This window comes from Apis mellifera, linkage group LG5 (genome assembly GCF_003254395.2).
Source record: "Apis mellifera strain DH4 linkage group LG5, Amel_HAv3.1, whole genome shotgun sequence".
NCBI classification, from domain to species: Eukaryota; Metazoa; Arthropoda; class Insecta; order Hymenoptera; family Apidae; genus Apis; species Apis mellifera.
This window is the reverse complement of record NC_037642.1, coordinates 5,488,318-5,509,730: the sequence shown is the minus strand read 5'-3', so window position 1 is coordinate 5,509,730 and position 21,413 is coordinate 5,488,318. Positions and strand designations below refer to the sequence as shown.

Genomic DNA, 21,413 nt, shown 5'->3' with positions numbered 1-21,413 from the left:
TTTTTATAATAAATAATATTTTATTTTTAAAATATTTTAAGTTAATCCTATTTTATCTGAATCTAAAAATTGCAATTTAATAATGAATTTATAAATTATTATATAAATAAAAAATGGCAGAAGTAAATCATGAAAATAGTAATAGATTTAAAACAAAATCTATTGATCATTCAGAAACAGAATGTTGCAAAAATTGTGAACATTTATGTGATCCATATACTAAACCAGCATTATGTTGCAATGAATGTTCAGGAAAGATTCATATTGAATGTTTAAAACGTGGAAGCGTTCCAGCATCATTTGTAGGAGATGTATTTTTTGATTTAACTTGTTCTCATTGTAGTCCTTTTGGTGAAGAAACAGTAATACGCAATAGAATGCCTTGGCTTAATGTCATTATATTAACGTTATATAATTTACGTGAAAAATCAAGTGGTATCAGCAAAAGAGGATATTTTCATTGGAAATCTGACATTAGTACATTTGTTGATCGTAATTGGGACTTTTTATTTAAGAAGACAGTGTAGGATATTATATGAAAATATTAATGGTTGAATTATTTTAATAAAAATTAAAATTTATATAAAATTTATATAAAATTTATATATAATATATATAAATTAATTTTTATTATTTTCAGTAAAAGAAAAAAGAATTGGATTGGTACAATATCAGGAACTCTTTCTCATTATAGTGGAATTTTTTTTAAATCAGGAACAACAGAATTAGGAGAATCAGGATGGTGGAGATTAATAGACAATGATCCACCTGAAGTTCTTATTGCTAAAAGTAATCATATTACATATGATTCCATATATAATTATAGGATATTTATAATTAATAATATTTATGATTTTAGATGAAAAAATGATATTAGATCGTAAAAAACAAGTTAATAATCAAATAAAAATAGCAAATAAATTACATAATAGTCCAACTCCATCTGAATCAAGTATTTCAGTTGGAGAAGATAATGGTTATGGAAATGGATTATTAAAAAATCAAGAATATATTACATATTCACAAACAGATGTTCAATCTGATAAAACATTATTTGATCTTTTGCTTGAAGAAGATGAGTTAAATAGTATGTATTTATATAATATAAATATATAAAAAAATTATAAAATTATTATAATATTTTTCAATTAGATTTAGAGATTGAAGATGATATGATGTCTACTGAACAAAGTGATACACCATCATTGTCTGATTTAATAAGAGATTGTCAATATCAGACTAATAATTTCCATTTTTCACAATTACTGGATGATTTTACATCTGAATGGACATCCACTACTACAGATACTGTATCAGAAAATCTTAATAATATCAAAACAGACCAGATAAAAGAAGATGAAGAAGAAGAACATTATGAAGAAGATAGTAATGATAGTTTAAGTTCTGTACAAGAACAACTACCAGTTTCTTTATTTAAAACTACACAACGACGTCCATGGCCCTGGCAAAGAAATTATAATATTAGTACATATATTTTTTTGCTTTCTTTATAATATAATAATCAATTTTTATTAATTATTTTTAAATTTTATTTTAGAAGAAAAAATTCCACGTATGACACATCAACAAGAAACATATTTATTACAACAAGTTAATAAATCAACTCTAAATTGTGCATCTTCAGAAATCAGACGATTTTATCGAAAAATAGCTGTAAGAAAATTAAAACGTGAATATGGTTTACCATTATTGGATATCGATAATTTTGGCTGTAAAACAGAAGTACTTGATAAACCTTTAAAAGATTCTGGCCGAGTTTTGGATCGATTTTTTGGCGATGATTTAAGTTCGTTTGAACAAAGACTACAGGGATATAATGAACCCACATCTGTACATAGTCCATATACAAATAGACTTTTAAAACCATTCATAAGAAGAGACACTTCATGTCATCCTTTATGGTTGAAAGTAATGGAAGAGCTTCGTATTAAAGTCAATAAATCTAATCCAAAATGGAAAACACCACCAATAGCACCAATTGATTATTCTTATGTGAGACCACAACATATTCCCGCGATTAATAGCTTATGCAATCAATTTTTTTGGCCTGGTATTGATTGTGAGTAAATATAATAAATATATAAAGATTCAATATAAAAAAATTATCTCTCATGATTATGATTTCTGAAAAAAAGAATAACAAGATTTTATTTTTTCAGTAACGGAATGTTTGCAATATCCTGACTTCACATGTGTGGTTTTATATAAAAAGTTAGTCATAGGATTTGCAATTTTAGTTCCTGATGTCAGTTATAATGAAGCTTATATATCATTTTTTTTAACTCGACCCGAATGGCGTAAATCTGGCATAGGAACATTTATGTTGTATCATTTAATTCAAACATGTATGGGCAAAGATGTTACGTTACATGTTTCAGCTACTAATCCAGCATTAATTTTATATCAGAAATTTGGTTTCAAAGTGGAAGAATTTGTCCAAGATTTTTATGACAAATATATGCCACCAAATTCACGAGAATGTAGACATGCATTATTTTTACGATTGAGTAGATAAATTTAATAATGTATATATATATATATATATATATATATATATATATATATATATATATATATATATCATATAGCAAATGTATATAATATTTATTAAATTAATTTGAATTTTTTTTAATGATATAAATATAAATAATAAAGTATTGATTTTCATAAATTAAATTATATCAATTTCCCTCAATATAATAATATAAAATAATAAATATAAATAAATTATTAATGAATTTATTAAAAAATTTATCTCTAATTATTTTAAATTTCATTTACGTAATACTATAATATAGCTTTATTACAATTATAATATTTATAAAAAAGAAATATGAAAAAAATTTATATAAATAATTATTATTATTGATATAATAAAAAATTTTGATATAATTTTATTTCTAATAAAAAATTTCAATATTGAAATATATTTATATATTTTATAATATTTAACATTATATAATATAATATTTAATTAATAATATATAATTTAATATTATAATATAAAATTTAAATTATAGTGAAAATAATAAAATAAATGGTATTTCTTCATAAAGTATTTTATGAAGAAATATATAATAAAATATAATTAATTTATTTATAATATTTGAATATCATTAAATTTCATGAACATAATATAATATTTATATACACATGTATAGAATTTTCATTGTAATATCTACAATTATATTAAACGAATATATAAAAATGTTCAGAATATTCAGCTATATTCAGATTGTAATGTAAACGATATCTTTTTTATTTATTTTTATAGTAATCATCAAATACAAAATAAAAATTACCATTATTTGACAAAGAATATCAATTATTTTATAAATATATAGTAATAATACAAACGTATTATTTATTTATTATTGTATCAATATTAAAATTCATAAAGCGCGGGTAAAATTGTCGATCATATTTTCGATCTACAACTAGGAGTGGGGGCTACTGACGTCATTGAATAAGTGCTACGGAACTGCCGTCGACCTATTCTCGAAAGTTCCGGAAGCCACTAGAAGGAAAGTTTGTATATATGGACTGCACAGCTTACGCGACACTTTAGTACGTGAAGAGAGGTGTTAAATGTTGTTTCGAGCCATCTGTCAGAAACAAATATTTCATTAATTTGCATAACGTTTTAAAAAATTTAGTGAATTAAGTGCCAATTGGATTTTATAATTTATTAAGTAACTACAAGAACAATAAACGGTAAGTGTTGAACGAAAAATGTAAACGATATTCCGTAGAAATCTTCGATTCTGTCAGATGTTTGGGTGAAAAAAATGGGCGATCTCGTCAGTAATGGGAAATTATTCGCGTATATTCGATGCATGATTTTATAAGACATAAATGCAGATTAGGGCAGCCATCGTGGATACTGTAGAATTTATTTTTACGCTGCTCAAAATCGTTGCACGTTTGCAGAAGCAGACACGTTCGTCGCTTATACGCGCTCATCATTGCCAGAAATAGATATCGGTGAAATACATTCGTGGGTGTGCGTTAGAGAGACATCCATATTTCTTTCCTCGAGAATATGCGAAAAAATGGCAGATCATTGGCAATCGTAATTAGTATCTATATGCTATTATTCTACTTGTGTTTCGATCAGATGAATGCAAAATGTTTCATGTTTTTATGACTTTAATTTGCTAATAAATGCAATCTGACTTAAAATCATGTATTCAAATTTTGAAAATTATATAGTCTTTTGATACTTAGTTCTTTGATACTTGTCTTTCGATTGCAAAATCTATACAATAATAAAAGTATTTATACTAATTACGTTGACGTTTGACTGTTTGATCGTGAAAGTTCTTAATAAAAAAATTAAGAATTTAGTATAATTTTTTATAGTAATCTTGTTAATTTTATTTAATTCTGTTGATGAACTTTAATTTTATTGTGTAAAATTGTGCAAATAAAAAAATAAAAGATGTAGATATACAATCGTAAGTTTGATTTATATTCGTAATAAAAAATATATCTTCTATACGCGCTAAGAATCTGTAAAAGATGAAAAGTTCTTTGTGCAGTATGACGTCGAAATCGTACTTGAAACTTCAGAAGCAGCCGCACTTTTATGGTCACGTTGCATTAAATATCGTTTCCCAAACCATCAATATAGAGAATTATATGATATAAAAAAACATGTTTGTAATGATGTAATATTTCGTTTGGATCATGCTTGTAGTAGTATATGTAATGATTGCGATGTATGTAGCAATATAATTTTAAATAAAATGCGTAATAGATATAGAAATTAAATCATAATAAGCTGTAGAATATTTTATGAATTTATTTATAGTTTAATATAGAAAATAATTTTAAATATTTAAAATTGAAATAAATGCTCATTTAAATATAATGATTTAGAAAAATACCATTAAAAAAATTTGAAATGTAATTTAATAATTGTAAATGAAGACGAAAATAAATTTATTACTAAAAATATTTGTATGTTTTATTTCTAGAAAAACAATATATCAATTTTCCTCTTATTTAAATTGTTCCAGATCAGTGACCAATGGGGAAAGATTACTATAAAATATTAGGCATAAACAAAAATGCCACTGATGATGAAATAAAAAAAGCATATAGAAAATTAGCATTGAAATATCATCCTGATAAAAATAGAAGTGCTGGAGCAGAAGAGAAATTCAAAGAAATAGCTGAAGCTTATGAAGTTCTTTCTGATGCTAAAAAGAGAGAAGTCTATGATAAATTTGGAGAAGAAGGATTAAAGGGAGGAGCTGGATCAGCAGGAGGAGGTGGTGGTGGTACAACATATACTTTCCATGGAGATCCAAAAGCAACTTTTGCTCAATTTTTTGGTTCTGCTAGTCCTTTCCAAACTTTCTTTGAATTTGGAGGTCCTTTAGGAAATCGAGTATTTAGTTTTCATGATGATGATATGGACATAGATGATCCACTTGGATTAGGAGTTGGTCCCCAACGTCAAAGTGGCCAAAGTGGAGCTTTCAGATCACATTCTTTTAATTTTGTGGGTCCAAACTCTGGTAGAGGAGGTAACAAAGATCGTGCTCAAGATCCTGCTATTGAACATGACTTATATATCAGTTTAGAAGAAATTTTACGTGGTTGTACAAAGAAAATGAAAATTTCCAAACGAGTTGTACAACCTGATGGTTCTACCAAAAAGGAAGACAAAGTCCTTACAATTAATGTCAAACCAGGATGGAAGGCTGGTACAAAAATCACTTTTCAAAAAGAAGGTGATCAAGGTCGTGGGAAAGTTCCAGCAGATATTGTTTTCATTATTAGAGACAAACCACATCCTCTTTTTAGAAGAGAAGGCAGTGATATAAGATACACTTGCAAGCTAAGTTTAAAACAAGCTTTATGTGGTACTGTTATTGAAGTTCCTACGCTTATTGGCGAAAAAATCAACTTAAATTTGACTAGAGAAATTGTAAAACCTAATATGGTCAGGAGGATTCAGGGTCATGGTTTACCATTCCCAAAAGAACCATCAAGAAAAGGTGATCTCCTGGTTTCATTTGATATCAAATTTCCCGAAACATTATCCCAAAGTGCAAAGGACATATTATACGATACTCTGCCGAATTGAACACGCAAAATTGAAAAAAAAAAAAATGGATAATTACATGTCATCACAACGACAGTTCTTTAATCATTCTAATTGACGAGAGTGTACGTTCTAGTACATAATGCATGATTAGAGAGCTGTAAAAAAAATATTTGTTGAAGCGACGCAAATAATAATTTTATTTTATAGTTAGGAAAATGTGATTTTCCTTTAGTCAAATGTAAAGTAATCACGTTTTCGGTTTAGGCAAATTTATGTTCATTAGAATGAAAAAATGGATCATCAATGCTTTGATAGCACAGTGGAACGTACTTTGCCTTTACACGCGGGAAGAAAGATCCTAAATAGCAATTAAGATTGAATATATTTACATTAAGTTATATTTAACAGAGTGAATTTGTTATAGCGCAACTCTGTATGAATGCGATCTGCTTCATTTTGTTCATTTTGTACATTCAGAGTATGTATTATGTATACAAATATATTTGAATGAATGAATGTAAGTTTATGTATGTGTGTATGGTCTGTAAGTATTCTTTAATGTAAATGTATACAGTGCGTCTGATTTGTATGAGCAGAAAATCTGCAAAAGCATGACAAATTATACCACCATCATTTTGTTTAATAATCATATTTCTTTTACTTTACTTGATTTTTTATATATCATGATTCGATTTGTTATTGTTTTCAATAAATTATTATGATAATATTAATAGTAAAAAAGGAGGATTACTATTTAAAAACTCTAAAAAAAATTGTATTTTGCTAATTAATTTTGTTCAACTTCATAATGATTGGTGGAAGTTTTTGTCATATAAAAGCAGTGTATAAACAACTATTTGTAATATCGAGCTGATTTTCTTATGTAACGCGTCTTCTTAATTTTAATGGTTGGTTAATTATTTGTACGCTAAAATAATATCGATACAATTAAGTGACACAATTCTGTATTTTTATTCATTCCTTGTCTCATGATCGCTCCTATAGTGGATATAACATCGAGACATTCTTAAAATAGACAGCAAAGTGACGTCATTATCCTATCTCCCAGAGATACTTTCACACAACCGTGTAGTGAAACAGTAAATATATATACAATTTTCTGGTATATTGATATATTTATATTTATACTGCACGTATAAGAAAAAAGAAATGATTGAACAATAATAAGAAAATTATAATAAAAAAAAAAGAAATGTATATTTGATGTTAATAATCTGAAATTTTTGTAATAATTGTTTATCTTAAACATATGATTTCATATTATGATCTTATCAATTATAGTTAAAAATTCTTGTGATAGAAAAGTACTTAAAATTTATCAAAATGAATGAAGTAAAAAATTGAGATCAATAATTAAATTTTTAAATAATCATTACTGATATTAAAAAAAATAATAAAAATCATAAAATTTTCTATTACAAACAAGAAAGTTTACATTTTTTACATTTATATTTTTTTTTATCCCTTTTTTATATGATATATGATTTCCTCTGTTGGTTTAATCAATTCTATGTAATCTTTATCGATCCATTCATTTTCATCTTGTGGAAATATAATATTGTATGGAAAAGAGGTCAAGAAGGGTAATCTATCAGACCCCAAACTCAAATATTTGATTACTTGATCATTAAGACGAATTTCTCTTGCAAGCGCATTTTGAGAACTAAATTCTGCGTCGTCGTTTTGACGGTCATTTAGTAGCATTTTTTCAAAATGAAAATTCTCGGGAAGACAGTGATGCTGACGACAAAAATAATTTTGTCCCTCTTGAGTATGACACCATGTACCATCTGGAAAGTATGGGTCAAGGCCAAGGTCATTTAATTCCACACGCGGTGTGTAATAAGATGCTATGTCTTTTCGTCGACAGAATATAGCACAGGCCATCCATGGTCTTTCGGGCTCGTGCAGTGCCTGCAATCCACCACTTTTGGCGTCCAATTCTGGCAATCTTTCACTGAATTCTCCACATTTTAATGTCGCGAACTCATTTATGTTTTTACGTTTTTTATTGCATAGATTTTCATCTCTACAAAGAATAATATCGAAATGTAATCCCTGGCAATCAATTTCTGTGTTTTTTGATATTGATGTATTGCAAAATCGTTGTCTTATTTGAGCACCGGTAGACTTCAATAGACATCCACTTTTGCAAGGTCCTGTTTTCCACTCACTCCATCCACCTGGTTCAATAGAAGGGTTATTCAAACCGGGATAAATTTGTAAGATATTTTTACATTCACCACCGCGACATTCTTTCCCTGATGCGCAATAAGTTCCATCTAGAGCTGGTCCAGCGAAAAAATAACCGTTTCTATGAGGAGTTTTACATTGCAAAGATTCACAAGCCTTAAAGAATGTGGCCACCATGGCATCTTTGTCTCGGAGAAACATTTCACATTGTTTTTTAGCAGTCCATTCTCTTCCTGGGAGATTAAAGAATTTTGTATGATCTAGATTATTCATCGAAGAATGAATTGATTTATCTCTGAGGCAAGATTTTGTATATGGAAGCTTTTGTGCTACTTCCCGGCTACATTCTGACCAAATAGTCTCTCCATAAATACCTCTGCTAGGAGACATTATGTAGCCATCTTTTGGGCATGTGTTTCCCGTTGAATCATGATGCATTCCTAAACTTTTTAGAAAAAAGATATTAATCAATGAATTAAGATTTATAAAGAAAAAATAATTTAACCCTTTGCATTCGAAGTTGAGCTATATATAAATTGTTATAACATTGTTGCATTGTGTTGAATATAAATTGATCGCAAAGAGTTAACTCATTTTAAAATATTAATTAATTAGTATTAAACTTACTTATGTCCCATTTCATGCGCAGCTACATAAATAGATGTGAAACCAGCTGATGGAAAAGGTTTCCCAAACTGATTCGTTACGCCTAATTCAGCAATAACACAAGAATATTGTTCGATACATAATCCATTTACAATAGCTAGTCCCATAGTAGCACTATTTTTTTGTCCACCTTCCATAACATAAAAATCCAAACCAGAAACATATAATCCCATATCCCAATGATTAGGATTAAATTCATTCGCGGGATTATTCTTTTTAGCATAATTGCAAAAAGAATCCAATAATTTTCCCCGTTCCCCATCATGATGCGGTAAATCTTCAGGCTGCTTTTGCATAATTTCGAGTCTAACAAGAGAAATATCGATTGCAATTCCTAAACTTGGATGGTGATAAACCGCTTGTATTCCATTTATATAAGCTAGTAACATATCAAGAATTTTCTCATCGTTTCTATCAAAAAAAGGTGAAAAAAGATTATAACCAGTCTCGTCAAAGAACAGTGCTAATTCCAACGTTAAAGCATCATTCATGTTATTTTTATTGATATTTTCAAGTGGTTCTTCGTTCTGATTTCCTTCTTCTTTCCTTAAGTGATTGTAAACCGGAATATAATATTTCAGTTCATCTTCGAAAAACGTAAAAGAACCATAAGTTCTTTTGACGATATGAGGCTCTTTCAATGTTTCTGAATGTCGTTTAATATAATCGAAAAATGAAATTTCCTGACTTTGAAGAGGCATGATTTCTAATGTAATATTCTTCAGAAAAACTAGACCATACTGTGATGAAAAATAAGCTATTTTATGAAACGTCTTTCTTTTTTATATTTTTAGATTCTGATACTGACCATTCCATGTTCTCCGCAAAGACTTATTGCTGCCGAGCTAAGATTATCTTTATGAAGATAATGACACAATATTGGTTTATTAAGTTCCGGTAGTTCTTCCAGAGTATCTGCACTATGTTTCCAAACTTGAAATTGAGGTGCTATAATTTTATCGTTTTTATGTAATATTAATTCAATTGAATGATCAAAAGCTTTGAAATTTAGAGGTACCTGTAATGGTTTAATTAAATGATTTATCGCATAATGAAGATTCTATGAAAAATAAGTAATTTAATATATTCAATTAATGATCATAATATGTACTTTTAAGATTTCATAATTTTTCATTATTATAAGAATTATTTAGCACTGTATAATGTAAAACTATATATCAGATTCGAGACATGCATATTGAATCTATTTTGTAATTTATATATATATATATATATATAATATACATATATAAATAAAAATGTTGCAATGAATAACTACCTCTGATCTATCTTCCGCATTCCACAATGGTAATAAAATAATTTCAATGTCTTGTGTATTTTGACCTAATACTAAATGAAATAAAAGTAACAAAATAGTTTTTAATACTAAAGCCATAACGCGCGTTATGAATTTCAAGTTCAAGTATTTAGAAGAATGACAAACTTGTTCTTATATATGCGTATGGATGCAAATTATGAAACCCGTATATTGTTTATCTTTTGCAAAAGTATATATAAAATGTCAAATGTATGCTGGCACCTCTATTGCAAATGTCATTGACATTGAAATTTGAACGAATTATATAATAATAGCAGCAATTCTACGTTAACGTGCATCATGGTGCATAGGAAACAGAATTCATAGGATGTTTTTTTTCTTTTTTTTTTTTTTCTTTTTTTTACCACAAATCCCGTATTCTGTACAATTTACAATGTACATTATAGATAATAGTATAAAATATATATTTTTTCCTTTAATAAACATGATAACAGCATTATCAATGGAACGATTAAAGATTTAATAAATTAAGATAAAAATGTGGTATATTTCAATGCATTGATTACTCGATGTACAAAACAGATACTGTATGAAATATAATCTGTTCAGGTAGAACTTTGTACTTTGTTGCATTATATCTACAGATACTGTTTACATCTCGGTTCTATAAAATCGTATTATGATCATTTCTGGTATATATATATATATATACCATATATATATATATATGTATATACATATACCTATATTTCAACCATTATTCGCTCACGCAGCAAATCAATGTATTATCCTAACAAACGTACTAGCACTTCCTTTCGTTTACAACAAAAGTATATTATTGCATAGATAATGATTAACATAATCAGGCAATTTTGTAATAAATTTCTTCAATTGATGATATACGCTTAAAAATTTGTCTACCATTCTATGTTGTTTTTCTCTCTTATTTCTTCTTCTCGGCGCTGAAGAGATCGAGCAAATAAAATGATAACAATATAACAATATCAATATTTTTCATTATACCACGATTTGCAAGATTCATTTTTTTTCTTTTTTTTACTATGTAATAAATCACGCAAATGGAAGGTAGGAATGAAAGAGAAAATATGCTTGTTACAAAAACCTTAGTATTAAAATATTTCAATAAAAAACAATAAATAATAATCATGATCAATAATAAAATTAATAGAAGTTTCGGCAGTGTATATAACATGCTAAACTTGGCAGGTGCCTACATCATTATTTAATTATATCATATTAATGTATAAGGGGATTATTAAATAATTTGATAACTAATTACAATCAAGTACGGCGAGCGATTGATTTTTTTCTGGCTCTTTTCTTTTTTCTTTTTTTACATTTCAATCCATGAAATTCACTTGGTTGTTTTTCTTACTCGCTCATTCCCCTTTCTCTCTCTCTCTCTCTCTCTCTCTCTCTCTCTCTCTGACTCACTCACTCATTCACTCACTCACTCGCTCTCACTCTCACTCTCGCTCTTGCTCTTACTCTCGCTCTCTTTCTCTCTACAAATCTTTTGCGCTATATTTAGGACACAATGACTAAAAAATCTTTTATACAACGTAGATGCGTCTATTTTTTTAAAAAGTGCGTCGCATCATATTTACAAATCGAATCTCATATTTATCAACGAGATTATTTCAAGTCATCAAACCCTGCTGGGAAAAATTGTCTATTTAACTCTCGTAGAGAGATTGTTCTTTGGATTATTTTGCACAATCTTACAAATCAGTGGGTAAATTTGTGCCAGAAAAAGAAACAAAAACAGAAAAAGAAAAATGAATTAAATTTAACTTCTGGTTAGTGAAATGACTATTCTTTGCTATCTGTTGTCATATTTCATTTATGAACAACAGTGAACACTTCGATACTGCATCCTCAAGAAACAATCAGGGGATACAGAGCCGCGTATAAAATATGCAGCGAATATTTGCTACGAACACACATAGGTTTTGGTAGCTTTTTTCTTCCCAATTTGTCAGCTAGTTACGTTAGCTTCAACGTTCATAATATATAGTACATTTTTTACACAGCACTTTCATTTGCTTTACTACATTTTACATGTAATGGTCGTGTACTATAGACACGTCCATTTATAAATTTTTAATATTTCTTCCTTTTTTTTTTTCTTTTTTTTTTTCACGGAATATAATCTCTATGGTATTAGCATATATTTATGAAGGCAAACATATTTTTATTGTATGTCAAATTGACAATAATATATCAAATCGACAATGATTATATTCTAAAATGTTTTTTTTTCCTTTAGCAAAAATGATAATATTCAGTTTAAATACTCACCAGTGAGTATTATTATTAATTAGCAATATTTTTCATGTTTCTCTGACCTTCATATCTATATGCATGTATATAGGTTCATATCTATATATGGCTAAATATTAGATTTTTGATCGAAATATAACATTTCGAAAAAATTTCACAATACATTTTTGATCGAAATATAACATTTCGAAAAAATTTCATAATACATTTTTGATCGAAATATAACATTTCGAATAAATTTCACAGTACATTTAGCCTCATAATGAAGATATCTATTAAATAAATATATTTATACGTAATGAAACATATGAAAGCAAAAACAAATTAGAGAGCCCTTGGCTCGAATGTCGCTTCTTTTTTAATACAAAAAAGAAGAAAGAAAAAAATGAAAAAGAAAAAAAAATTAACTCATAACTCTAATTGAGAATCGTGCTTCATAGAATTATTTACTATAAAGATATCTAATGTACTAACATTGTACATGAAATAATTAAGGATTCACTGCAAAAAGCAGAAGAAAAAGAAATAATATTTCTATTACGAAAAATATATTCAATAGAATTACATTTATCTGAACATATCAGAAGATAAACAGTTCATATAATTAGAATTCATATAGTAGATTATTGACTCTCCTCATTATCTACGATTTAAATCAAATAATAATTCATCTTCAAATAAATAGATTCAATAAAATTTTAGTTAATTATACACTAAAAATTTCATTAATAGAGTTCAGATAAATAGAATTCTACTGTTTCGCAACCAAGGAAATACGGACTATGTCCAATTCAATTATTGCGAACTTAATAATCATAAGAAATATATTAAAAGCTTAATATACTTGCTTTTTTTTAGATAGGATGTATAAAAAGTTGATTAAGATTGTTCGTCATTCGAAGGCCACTGTCCTGAATGATTCCAATCCCAATCCTTGCCTTTAGGACGAAACTTACTGGTACTACCAGAATTATTCCAATCTCTATGAAAAAACTTTTTCTTAAAATGATGTCGTTCCGGATCCAGTTGACGTTGATATTTTAGAGGCACCGAAGATGTGCTACTATTACTGCTGCTGTTACTGCTCGTACTACCATTGGAGGGATTGGGTGGACGAGGACTAGTCGGTGAAGGTGTACGAGGAGGTCCTAGTGCTTCGTCCGGTGATGGAATTACTGGTGGAGGTCCTGTCACAGTGCTATCAGATCCTAAACCACTATCAGGACTCGTATTTACTCCCTCTGTCGACCTTCTTCGCTTATCTAGTTCTGTAGACGCAAACGCAACCAGTCTATCAAATCCAGAACTGATACGATCTTGCCAATCTGCCTCTCCATCTGCAAAATGAGTTCTATTTAGTTACTACACTGTTTAATATATCTAAGACGATAATGTATTTTCATAAAAATAAGCCAATAACCCTTTTTAATAAAAATATAATAAAAATATATTTGTTTTTTTTATAATTGTTACTTTGTCATTTTCTGTATTTGTAGGTGTTATATTAATGAATTGTGTAATAATTTTATTCATAAAGTAATAAAGTATTATCTGTATTGTGTATTATAATAGTAAATATTATTTGAAAGAAAATATAAAAAGTTATATATTTGAAATATAGTTAAAGATAGATACCATATCATAAGACAGATATTATAATGAAAATTGAAATCTATAAATATTTATTATATATAATATTCAATAAATAAAATTTATTCATAAAATAAAATATTTTTTTTATATAATATATCATTTCTTAAAAAATAAAAATATGTATTATATATACATATATGTGTCATGTACAGTACCTTATAACATCCACTTCATCTTTTCTTCTATAACTTATACAACTACTCAATGAAAAAAAACACTAAATTAATAGCATTTTATAAATTATTCTATCATGCAGAAAAACATGCACCAAAATTACAAAAACCCACTGACTAAGAATACAGTATTTTCATATAAATCTAACATGCTTTATCTGTTCTTAAGTTTCTAAATGCATAAGTAGGCTGCAAATTGTAAAATAATCTCTATCATTCATTTTCTTTTTTTTTTCTTTTTTTAATTTCTTGAGTCTGGCTTATTTTCATGGAAAATAAATATTATATTACACACAGATATTTAATATATATAATATAAACTAATATATCATTTACAAATATAAAATTAAGAATCTAAATTTGTTTTATCGAATGGCTGTAATAATGATAATAAAGAAAGAATTTTGAACAACCCCTGTAGGATAACTCACCAGCAACCACGAACCAACCCACAGGCAGCCATACTTTTTGATTTCTCCCTCTGAATGTGTCTCAATCTCTAACAAAACAAGCTTCAAGGGTTGTGAGTGAGATTGAGTATGTGACAGACAGATCTAACCAACAAACAGCTACAGTGCATCTAACAAATACAGCAAACAACAACAAAAATAAATATAAATAAAGATCAAATACCAGCTCCATAAGATAAAGTAAACCATAGACAATGATCTTAAACCATTAGTGCATAAAAAACTAATAAAAGATGCATAGCAGAAACTAATATAATAGTGTTTTAAAAAAAGATAAAGCAGAGTGTTACAAGTTTTATATAAAAATATAAAACCTATTTATGATCAGATTAAATAAATCATATAATAAATCTTAATAATAAAATCAAATAAAATATAAAATATAAATATTTTTTAAAATTTTTTCCATCTGTTGGGTTGGTAATTTATATTATTAAATATGGTTGCAGTATAAAAATTAATTGATTTCATTAATAAATATAATTTTGCAAAGAATTTGATATTTAATTTCTATTGAAATTATTAAAATTATTAAATATTTATTAATATATTCATTTTTTTTTACAGCCAGTGTAAAAAGCATATTTTAAAACTTGAATATATACATTCCAAAGCATCTTCTACTCTAATTTCTATAGAATGCATAATAGAGAAAGAGTAAAATAAAAATATAGAATATTCTGCTTACCGTCATCGCCAATACCATTTCGTTGTCTCTGTGTTGTCATTTGAGGTTCATCAACTAGTGGTGTAGATGTATTAGAATGTGGTTCTACAAGAGGACTTAATGGCGCTCCACTTGTGCTTACTGATGACACAACTGCCTCTGTTTTTACTGACATTGAAGATTGTGATTGACAAATGGCTGTCACCATACCATTTGTTGTTGCACTGCCATTATTGTTGCTACTAGTTGCATATCGAGGATATGGTTGAAATCTATTACAAAAAAGATATGTATTAGATGATTTTTTCCACCATAAAAAAAATGAGAATGTAAATAAAATTTTAATACCTTCTATTTGTAGTCAGTATTGATTCAGTTTTAGTATTGTGATTATTTAATATACGAGCATGTAAAGATGCAGCTAATCCTTCTACTGGCAAAAGCTCTCCATTTGATGTAGTCTGTGATGAATGTAATGATGGTGGAGGATGACTCTGTGTAAGTGATTGAGAAGGATTGTCAGAGAAATACGATTCGTGATAAGGTTTGATGTCTGCACGAGGTAATTGAACTGGTGTGTATCTAAATAAAGAATATAATAGAATTATAAAATAAAATTATTAAAAGTAACTTTTATATAATAGTATAATTTGATACCTTTGTGGTTGTGTTACTGGTGTAAATAATACAGATGATCTTGAAGTGGTAGTAGGAGTGCATGTTGAAACTGCAGAACAAGTTGGAGCATAACTAGCTACATGAGCAAGAGTTGATAAACCAGCATCACCTTCTGCACTAGCTGGTCTACTAATAGGAGAATATACAGTTTCCGGCCTTATCATTGCACTCATATCAACAGCTGCATTTATTATAGATTGATTTGATATTTCTAATGTTCTTTCTATTTCTCCACTGACTAAATCACCTATTGTTCTAGTACCGAGCAGTCCATTTCCTCCTGTTACAATACGATTATCATGACTCGACTGCCTCGAGTCGATTGTTGGTCTGTCAGGTGGTGTTAAATGAGAAGAAAGACGTTCTTGAGAGAGGTGACGGCGAAGTGCTAACTTTGCAGGTGAAACCTAAAAAAAAAAAGTGATTTAAATTGTAGATATTCGTATATCAAATTATAAAATTACTGTAAAAAATTACCTGTGTATAATCAGGAGTAGAAACATTTTGTGGTAATGTAATACGTTTCCTATCTTGCTCAGTCTGATTTTGTAATTGCACCTGTAGTTGCATTTGTTGTTGCTTATTTCTATTTTGTTGATCTTCATTTAGAACACTTGTAATAATACTTTTTAATCTATCTTCAAAATTTGCAACTCTAGGAGGTTCCTGAGTTCTATTTGTTGTTTCTTTATTATTTATTTGTGTTTGTGAGGAAGAAATGGATGATGTAGTAGAAAAACTGAGAGATGCTTGTGGCAGTCTAGTTCTAGAATTATTACTTGTATTAGTATTTTGTCTTAATATTCGACCAGCTTCTATTTGTCTGCCAGTTTCCAAAATTTTTTGCGCCAATATTTCTGGATTATTTTCTTGTATTTTTCCAATATCAGGAACGTCAGGCCATTCTTGTGATCTAGAACGTCCTTCTCTATTTTTTCGTGATGATCCGCTTTTTCCATTTTGCTGTTGATGATGTTGATTTTGTGAATGTTTAGAACTTGCCTCTCTTTGTTGTTGAGCTATTGCAGCAACCTGTTTTTCACTACTTGCTCTTTCCAACACATTTAATTCATGTTCCAATTTGGACACCTATGAATTTATTAGAATTCAATTTATTTAAATATTTTCTTTAAACATTTGTTTAATAATAATTATAATATAATGAAAAAATATTCTACTAACTTGACAATGTAATCTTTTACGTTGAGACAAAGTTGCGGAAATTTCTTTCAATATGTAATCCTGAGTAAGTGGCTGTGGTGGATTTGATATGCCATTCGTATTTGTAAGACTGTTATATTTCTCTTGTAATTCTTGATGTCTAAGTGCAGTTAATCTTGATTGTTCACTTTCCATAGATGCAACTTGAGCTTGCAGCTTACTTGCTTTAGCTTGCAATTGTTTATGTCTAAGAACTATTTCTTTAGCTTTTGCAAGTAAATCTCCAGGTGATGTTGCATTTATACCTAACTCGGTCATTCTTGCTTTTAAAAGTGCTACACTATCATCAATTAATACTTTTATTTGTTTTTCTAATTGCGCCGCTCTTGATTGCAATTTTGAATTTCTTTCTCTTTCTTTTGCAATATCTGTATTGACTGATACTCTGTATGAAGGAGTTCTCATTGATTCTAACATGAGCATGAATTGGTCCCTATATAAAAATATATTAGTTAAGAGAAATTTATATAAAAATACGCATATATATTTTATAAAAAACAAATCTACCTGTACAAGTCCAAAAGTATTTGTAATGCATATGGAGTGGCGGACGGAGCAGGTGGTATACTAAGTTCTTCGTGTACAGAGGTGGAATGTGATTGTAATGAAAGTGATAATGAAGACAATTGTTGATCTACACAACCAGGCGCAGGCGGTGGTTTCTTTCCCAGAGCTTGTGGAGATGTGCTAAGTAATGTTTGACTATGTAATAAATCCAGACCAGAAATATTAATTGCTTTTTTGGGTTTCGATTTCTTCACGCCTCTTCCTCTTTGTCTACCTCTAGCTGGAGGTCTTGTTATACCATTAGATTTTCTATTTAACTTTCTACGAATCTTATTTGGCTGCCGACGATTTTTAATATTATTCTCATCTATATCTGAATCACTATTCGTTCCTTGTTGTTCTGAATGATTTGGGCTTTCTAACTGTCTTGAAAGATCTCGTTTAGCTCTGTCACCTCTCTCACTTCTATTTGTAATCTTATTACTACTGCTGGCAGTGTTATTTATCACAGAATCAGAATTTTCATCGCCACCTTGTTTATTGTTCTTTAAGCGGTGGAAATAACGTTCTAACTTAGTACGATCAATTACATGTAGATAATAAGACACTGGTTTACCAGTCCACGAGACAGAACCTTTCAGCGGTGACATTTCCGAGACATGCATTATTGTGCCAATATCTATAAATAAAAATGTTTTTAAACATTTTTATTATATATTTTTTAGTTTTTTAAAAATATAATATATTACCACTGAGATTTCTATCCGTTATGCGAAAATTAAGAGGACAAAATGATTTTGATGATACAATGCGTGCACCATCCCGTAAATCAGCAAATCGTTCCTTTAATTGATGATCCACTGTTGGACCGAATGCAAAATTATTGACAAATACTATTGTAGCTCCGGTAATGCTTTCACGATGTTCATCAGCTAAAAAATCGCCTTTTACCAAACGATATTCGCCGCATCTTTTTCCATACCAATTCAACCATTTACGAAAGTTTACTTCCATACTCTAATATTTGACAAAAATAACTTGACTAATAGACTTGTACATATAAGAATTTATTATTTTATTATTAATAAAAAAATATAATGTTTTTAAAATCTGATAAAAAAATAATATACCTGTGCATATCTTGATGGTACATCAGCTCTTTCAACACCAATACAAATTTTACACAAAGTAGCTGCAGCCATTTGTAGAACTACTTGACCAACTCCAGATCCCAAATCAACAAATACATCATCTTCTGTTACATCAATCTGATCAATCATTTGACATACTAATTCATAACTTGTTTCTCCATAAACTTCTGGTGAAAAAGGTTCATATTGATTTAATTTATCTGGTTCCACTACTGCTTGATTATATGTTTGTTGAAGTATATGTTTTAATAAACCTCGACTAGGTCTTTTATTTAACCTTTGTGATGGTAAACTAGTGCCTTTCTCCTATATTAAATTATTTTAGTTAGAATAGAGATTAACAAAAAAATTATGAACTTAAGTAATAAATATAATTAATTTTTCTACTTACCAATTGAACTAAACTATCAATTGCTCTATTAAATCTGTCACATAAATTTTTCATACTTTCATAATCTCTTGTGTCATAATCACATAAAATGTTATTTTCTAATGGTAGTTTTAAATCTGGCAAATCTTCACAAACCCATCTCATTGTTTCAACAACATCAAGTGCACCATCGTGACGATCCTATAATAAATGAATAAAACCTATTTATTTATATAAATATATATAAAATTCATTTTGAATAAATCAAATAATTATCTATTTTATCTATTCTTTTTTTAAATTATTTAATATTTTAAATCAATAGTAAATATTTATAACTTATACATATATGAGATATATAAAATTACATTTAAAGAAAGATATATAATAAACAAAAAATAAATTAGAAATAAAAATTTACAACATAAAAGAATTTTCTATTTCTTGAAATTTCTTACTATCATAATTAATATGCTTATACATTTATGGTTATAATTATGGTTATAAAAGGAAATTTATTAATAAAAATTTATTTTCATATTTCAAGAAATATTTCTATAAATTTAAATCAATAACAATTTTTATAAATAAATAAATTAAAATAAAATTATTTTATATAAGAAACATTTCTAATTCAATATACAAATAATATAATTTATGATATTATAATAAAAATGTTATTAGTATATAAATGTCATTAATATATAAAAATAAAATAAAATAAAATAAAAATAAATTATTAAAAAAATGATTATGAGCAAAAAATAAAAAAATTAAAAAAAAAATTATTTTGAGAAAATTTTTTTTTATATGCACATATATTGTAGTATATATAATTAAAGATTATGTATATGAAAATAGTTAATAATTAATATGAAAAACTTACGAATTCAAAAGATTTTATGATTCTGAAGTAAAATAAATGTGACATTATAAAAAATAATAGTGGGGAAAATTCTCATCGTGTGATACATGTACGATCAGCTGTGAGGATGAGGGATAAACGACAGGTTACATAGTTTTTTATGTACTTCCCACATATATATATTTTTTTATATAGAATATTATTAAATACGCAATTAATAAAATTTACTCACAGATCCGGATCCAGAAGTAAGGGGCCATTGATAGACGATCGGTTCTGCTCCGGCTGGCGAGTGCAGGCGCAGCTCCATTTTAGCAGGGCCGTCGTCTTCGTCCCCGTCGTCGTCCCCGTCCACTTCTTTAGTAAATCGTTTCTTTCGAAAGCCCAGCTCAGGATCGTGTGACGTAATCACTTGGATTAACCGTTCGGTGGAGGATCGTGATCGCTCGTCCTCCCCGCACTAGGACACTACCACCACGTAGACGACGCTCGCGGACCCCCCCGCTCCGCGGTTACTTCCCCGGACATGAAAAGACACGAAAGGCCACCTTCAGCGACCGTCAATCCACAGAGACAAGCGTTAGCCTTAAAGGCAAGCATCCAATTTCGACACGACAATGGGGAGGGCCAATGGAATACGCCAAAACCGCCACCAGGAACACGGAACACGAGGCGCACAACAGAAAAACACTGACAGACTATTGTGCTGCTCAAGAAACAGCGGTTTGGGGGGGGATGACGACATCAAAACATGGCGTCATGCCTCTTCCTTCTACCGTATCGTGCTCGTGCGGCAGCACATCCGGGTATTCCGCGCCAACTTGTTGTATTGCGCATGCGTGTCGGGAACCGTTGAACTTTCGACCGCGGATACAATTTTCTTGTTGTGTTATTAATTTATATTTTTTAAATGTTATTTTATTTATTATTTTCAAAAGAAGTAGATTTATTAAACATTTTTGATGTAACAATGAAATTAAAATCATAAGAGAAAATTGTTTTTAGTATTATACTTTAATAATAATAATTTTATAATATATTTATGCTTATAAAAATTTTTTTTTACTAACAAATTGGAATATTAGAATATATATAATATTTATAATTTATTTTTTA

At 28.5% G+C, this 21,413-nt stretch overlaps 4 protein-coding genes across 5 annotated transcripts; 2 read left to right on the top strand and 2 right to left on the bottom strand.

Annotated features, from left to right (window-relative positions):
* Positions 1-75: 75 nt before the first annotated feature.
* On the top strand, positions 76-2,561 carry LOC411072 (cysteine-rich protein 2-binding protein). The gene is made up of 6 exons (XM_394546.6): positions 76-523; positions 641-789; positions 860-1,087; positions 1,153-1,485; positions 1,559-2,080; positions 2,181-2,561. The coding sequence occupies exons 1-6, from the start codon at positions 114-116 to the stop codon at positions 2,534-2,536; spliced, it is 1,998 nt and encodes a 665-aa protein (XP_394546.3). The 5' UTR covers positions 76-113; the 3' UTR covers positions 2,537-2,561.
* Positions 2,562-3,537: 976 nt separating this feature from the next.
* Positions 3,538-7,040, top strand: LOC411071 (dnaJ protein homolog 1). The gene is made up of 2 exons (XM_006562151.3): positions 3,538-3,735; positions 5,043-7,040. Exon 2 carries the CDS (start codon positions 5,054-5,056, stop codon positions 6,116-6,118), a length of 1,065 nt encoding a protein of 354 aa, XP_006562214.1. The 5' UTR covers positions 3,538-3,735; positions 5,043-5,053; the 3' UTR covers positions 6,119-7,040.
* LOC725361 (A disintegrin and metalloproteinase with thrombospondin motifs adt-1) lies at positions 7,028-10,655 on the bottom strand. The gene is made up of 4 exons (XM_006562150.3): positions 10,239-10,655; positions 9,768-9,977; positions 8,921-9,699; positions 7,028-8,738 (listed from the first exon to the last, which is right to left on the bottom strand). Exons 1-4 carry the CDS (start codon positions 10,353-10,355, stop codon positions 7,559-7,561), a joined length of 2,286 nt encoding a protein of 761 aa, XP_006562213.1. The 5' UTR covers positions 10,356-10,655; the 3' UTR covers positions 7,028-7,558.
* An 884-nt stretch (positions 10,656-11,539) lies between these two features.
* LOC411070 (histone-lysine N-methyltransferase, H3 lysine-79 specific) lies at positions 11,540-21,242 on the bottom strand. Of its 2 annotated transcripts, XR_001702917.2 has the most exons (12): positions 20,530-21,242; positions 19,454-19,633; positions 19,042-19,368; positions 18,661-18,928; positions 17,912-18,590; positions 17,366-17,837; positions 16,661-17,272; positions 16,163-16,590; positions 15,854-16,087; positions 15,527-15,777; positions 14,800-14,948; positions 13,556-13,879 (listed from the first exon to the last, which is right to left on the bottom strand). XR_001702917.2 is itself a non-coding variant. In XM_006562148.3 (11 exons), the coding sequence occupies exons 1-11, from the start codon at positions 20,605-20,607 to the stop codon at positions 13,422-13,424; spliced, it is 3,987 nt and encodes a 1,328-aa protein (XP_006562211.1). In that variant the 5' UTR covers positions 20,608-21,242; the 3' UTR covers positions 11,540-13,421. The 2 variants fall into 2 exon arrangements, 1 of the variants encoding a protein (XP_006562211.1); XM_006562148.3 differs by lacking the exon at positions 14,800-14,948 and having other exon boundaries at positions 11,540-13,879.
* Positions 21,243-21,413: the final 171 nt, after the last annotated feature.

What these genes read in the sequence shown, in the direction of transcription:
- LOC725361 (XM_006562150.3), bottom strand. Translation starts at nt 10,355, where the DNA reads ATGGCTTTAGTATTAAAAACTATTTTGTTACTTTTATTTCATTTAGTA. An exon ending in ATGCGGAAGATAGATCAGAG is followed by an intron (nt 9,978 to 10,238) that starts GTAGTTATTCAT and finishes AAACCATTACAG; the next exon opens with GTACCTCTAAATTTCAAAGC. An exon ending in TTTGCGGAGAACATGGAATG is followed by an intron (nt 9,700 to 9,767) that starts GTCAGTATCAGA and finishes TTTTCATCACAG; the next exon opens with TATGGTCTAGTTTTTCTGAA.
- LOC411071 (XM_006562151.3), top strand. Translation starts at nt 5,054, where the DNA reads ATGGGGAAAGATTACTATAAAATATTAGGCATAAACAAAAATGCCACT.
- LOC411072 (XM_394546.6), top strand. Translation starts at nt 114, where the DNA reads ATGGCAGAAGTAAATCATGAAAATAGTAATAGATTTAAAACAAAATCT. An exon ending in TGAAGTTCTTATTGCTAAAA is followed by an intron (nt 790 to 859) that starts GTAATCATATTA and finishes TTATGATTTTAG; the next exon opens with ATGAAAAAATGATATTAGAT. An exon ending in GCAAAGAAATTATAATATTA is followed by an intron (nt 1,486 to 1,558) that starts GTACATATATTT and finishes ATTTTATTTTAG; the next exon opens with AAGAAAAAATTCCACGTATG.
- LOC411070 (XM_006562148.3), bottom strand. Translation starts at nt 20,607, where the DNA reads ATGGAGCTGCGCCTGCACTCGCCAGCCGGAGCAGAACCGATCGTCTAT. An exon ending in TTGATAGTTTAGTTCAATTG is followed by an intron (nt 19,369 to 19,453) that starts GTAAGTAGAAAA and finishes AATTTAATATAG; the next exon opens with GAGAAAGGCACTAGTTTACC. An exon ending in AAATGGTATTGGCGATGACG is followed by an intron (nt 13,880 to 15,526) that starts GTAAGCAGAATA and finishes CTCATTTTGCAG; the next exon opens with ATGGAGAGGCAGATTGGCAA.